At 70.6% G+C, this 1,367-nt stretch overlaps 1 protein-coding gene across 1 annotated transcript; it reads right to left on the bottom strand.

Moving 5' to 3' along the window:
• Positions 1–216: 216 nt before the first annotated feature.
• AURANDRAFT_68889 (hypothetical protein) lies at positions 217–1,212 on the bottom strand (the record flags this gene model as incomplete). Its single annotated transcript, XM_009044622.1, has 1 exon — positions 217–1,212. One exon carries the CDS (start codon positions 1,210–1,212, stop codon positions 217–219), a length of 996 nt encoding a protein of 331 aa, XP_009042870.1.
• Positions 1,213–1,367: the final 155 nt, after the last annotated feature.

The following is a 1,367-nucleotide window of genomic DNA, read 5'->3' as shown; positions in this document are numbered from 1 at the left end:
TTGCGCCACGCGTCCAGGCCCGGCCGACCGATCCATACCCTACGCGCGCGGGGTTAAGTTACGAGTTGGAGCACGAGCGCCGAGCGCGCGCGCGAGGGGCCTAAAGCCGGGCGGTCCTGAAGAAGTCGCCTCTGAAGTCGAAGTCGTCGTCGCCGTCCAGGCCGCCAACGGGGCCGGCACGCCGCCCGCCGTCTCGACGGCCGCCTCGTCCGGTGCCTAGTCCCACGCGTCGGCATCGGCCGCGAGCTCCGCGTCGCTCGCGGCGGCGGCGGCGGCGGCGACGGCCTCGGCGGCGGCCTCCGCGGCGGCCTCCGCGGCGGCCTCCGCGGCAGCGGCGGTCTCCTCCGAGTCGACGATGTCCGGGCGGATTTCGACGCCCTGCTTGAAGTGCGTGAGCGTTTTCGGCGTGAGCGTGTAGGGCTGCGGCCGGCCGGCGGCGTATTCCTTGCCGACGTCGCAGAAGTGGAGCCACTTGACGACGCTGTTGTCCGTGGGGTAGTACCGGCCCTCCGCGTTGCCGAACTCGAGCTTCGGCAGCTTGGCCTCGCGCGTGTAGATCTTCCACGCGTTGGCGAGGCAGGTGGGGCACTGCTCCCAGTGTTCGGCCATGGCCTTGCCGATGCCTTTGTAGGCGTGCTTGAACGGCGGCAGCCGCGGCTGGTTCGCGCCGCGGGAGACGCCGGGGCAGTCGTCGAAGCCGGGGACGCTGATGAAGCCGAACCAGATTTCCCGGTCGGGCAGCATCTTCCGCCACGCGGAATAGCTCAGGTTCGAGGCATGGGTCTGAGCGCTCGTGCCCTCGCCGACGCTCTGGCCCACGAACTTGCCCTGCTGCGACGGCCCGGCTTGCTTCTGGCGCTTCGGCGCCTGCTCCGCCTCGAATTCCGCGCGGCGCCGCTTGGCGTTGCCAACGGCGACATCGATGCCGGCGTTGAGCGTCTCCTCGTCCATCGCGTCGAGCTCCTCGCGCCTATACCACCCGGGCTGGAGGTCCGGTGGCAGGTCGGCGTGGGCGAGCTTGTAGCGGAGGACGAGGCGGTCGAACTTTTCGGAGGTCGAGAGCTTCGCGTACTCCTGCTCCTGGTAGATGTGCCGCGCCTCGATGATGAGCTCGCGGAACTTGGCCGCCGACACGGCGTTGATGAGGTCCTCGGGCGGGTTGTCCGTCGAGGCCGCGGGGCCGTACTCGACCGTCGGCGGACGCTCGAACATGAGGCCGTCGTCGCGGCGCACGAGGAACCAGCCGCGCGAGAGCTGGAAGCGCTCCGTCGCGCCGTCGTGGCCGCGGACGATGGAGTTGACGAGGGCCTCGCGGAAGGCGGCGCCGTCGACGTGGGCGCTGTTGCCGACGCGGAAGCGGCGGAAGA

The sequence above is a fragment of the Aureococcus anophagefferens genome (genome assembly GCF_000186865.1).
Source record: "Aureococcus anophagefferens unplaced genomic scaffold AURANscaffold_537, whole genome shotgun sequence".
Taxonomy (NCBI): Eukaryota; class Pelagophyceae; order Pelagomonadales; family Pelagomonadaceae; genus Aureococcus; species Aureococcus anophagefferens.
The sequence above is the reverse complement of the archived record's forward strand: the minus strand, read 5'-3'. Positions and strand labels throughout refer to the sequence as shown.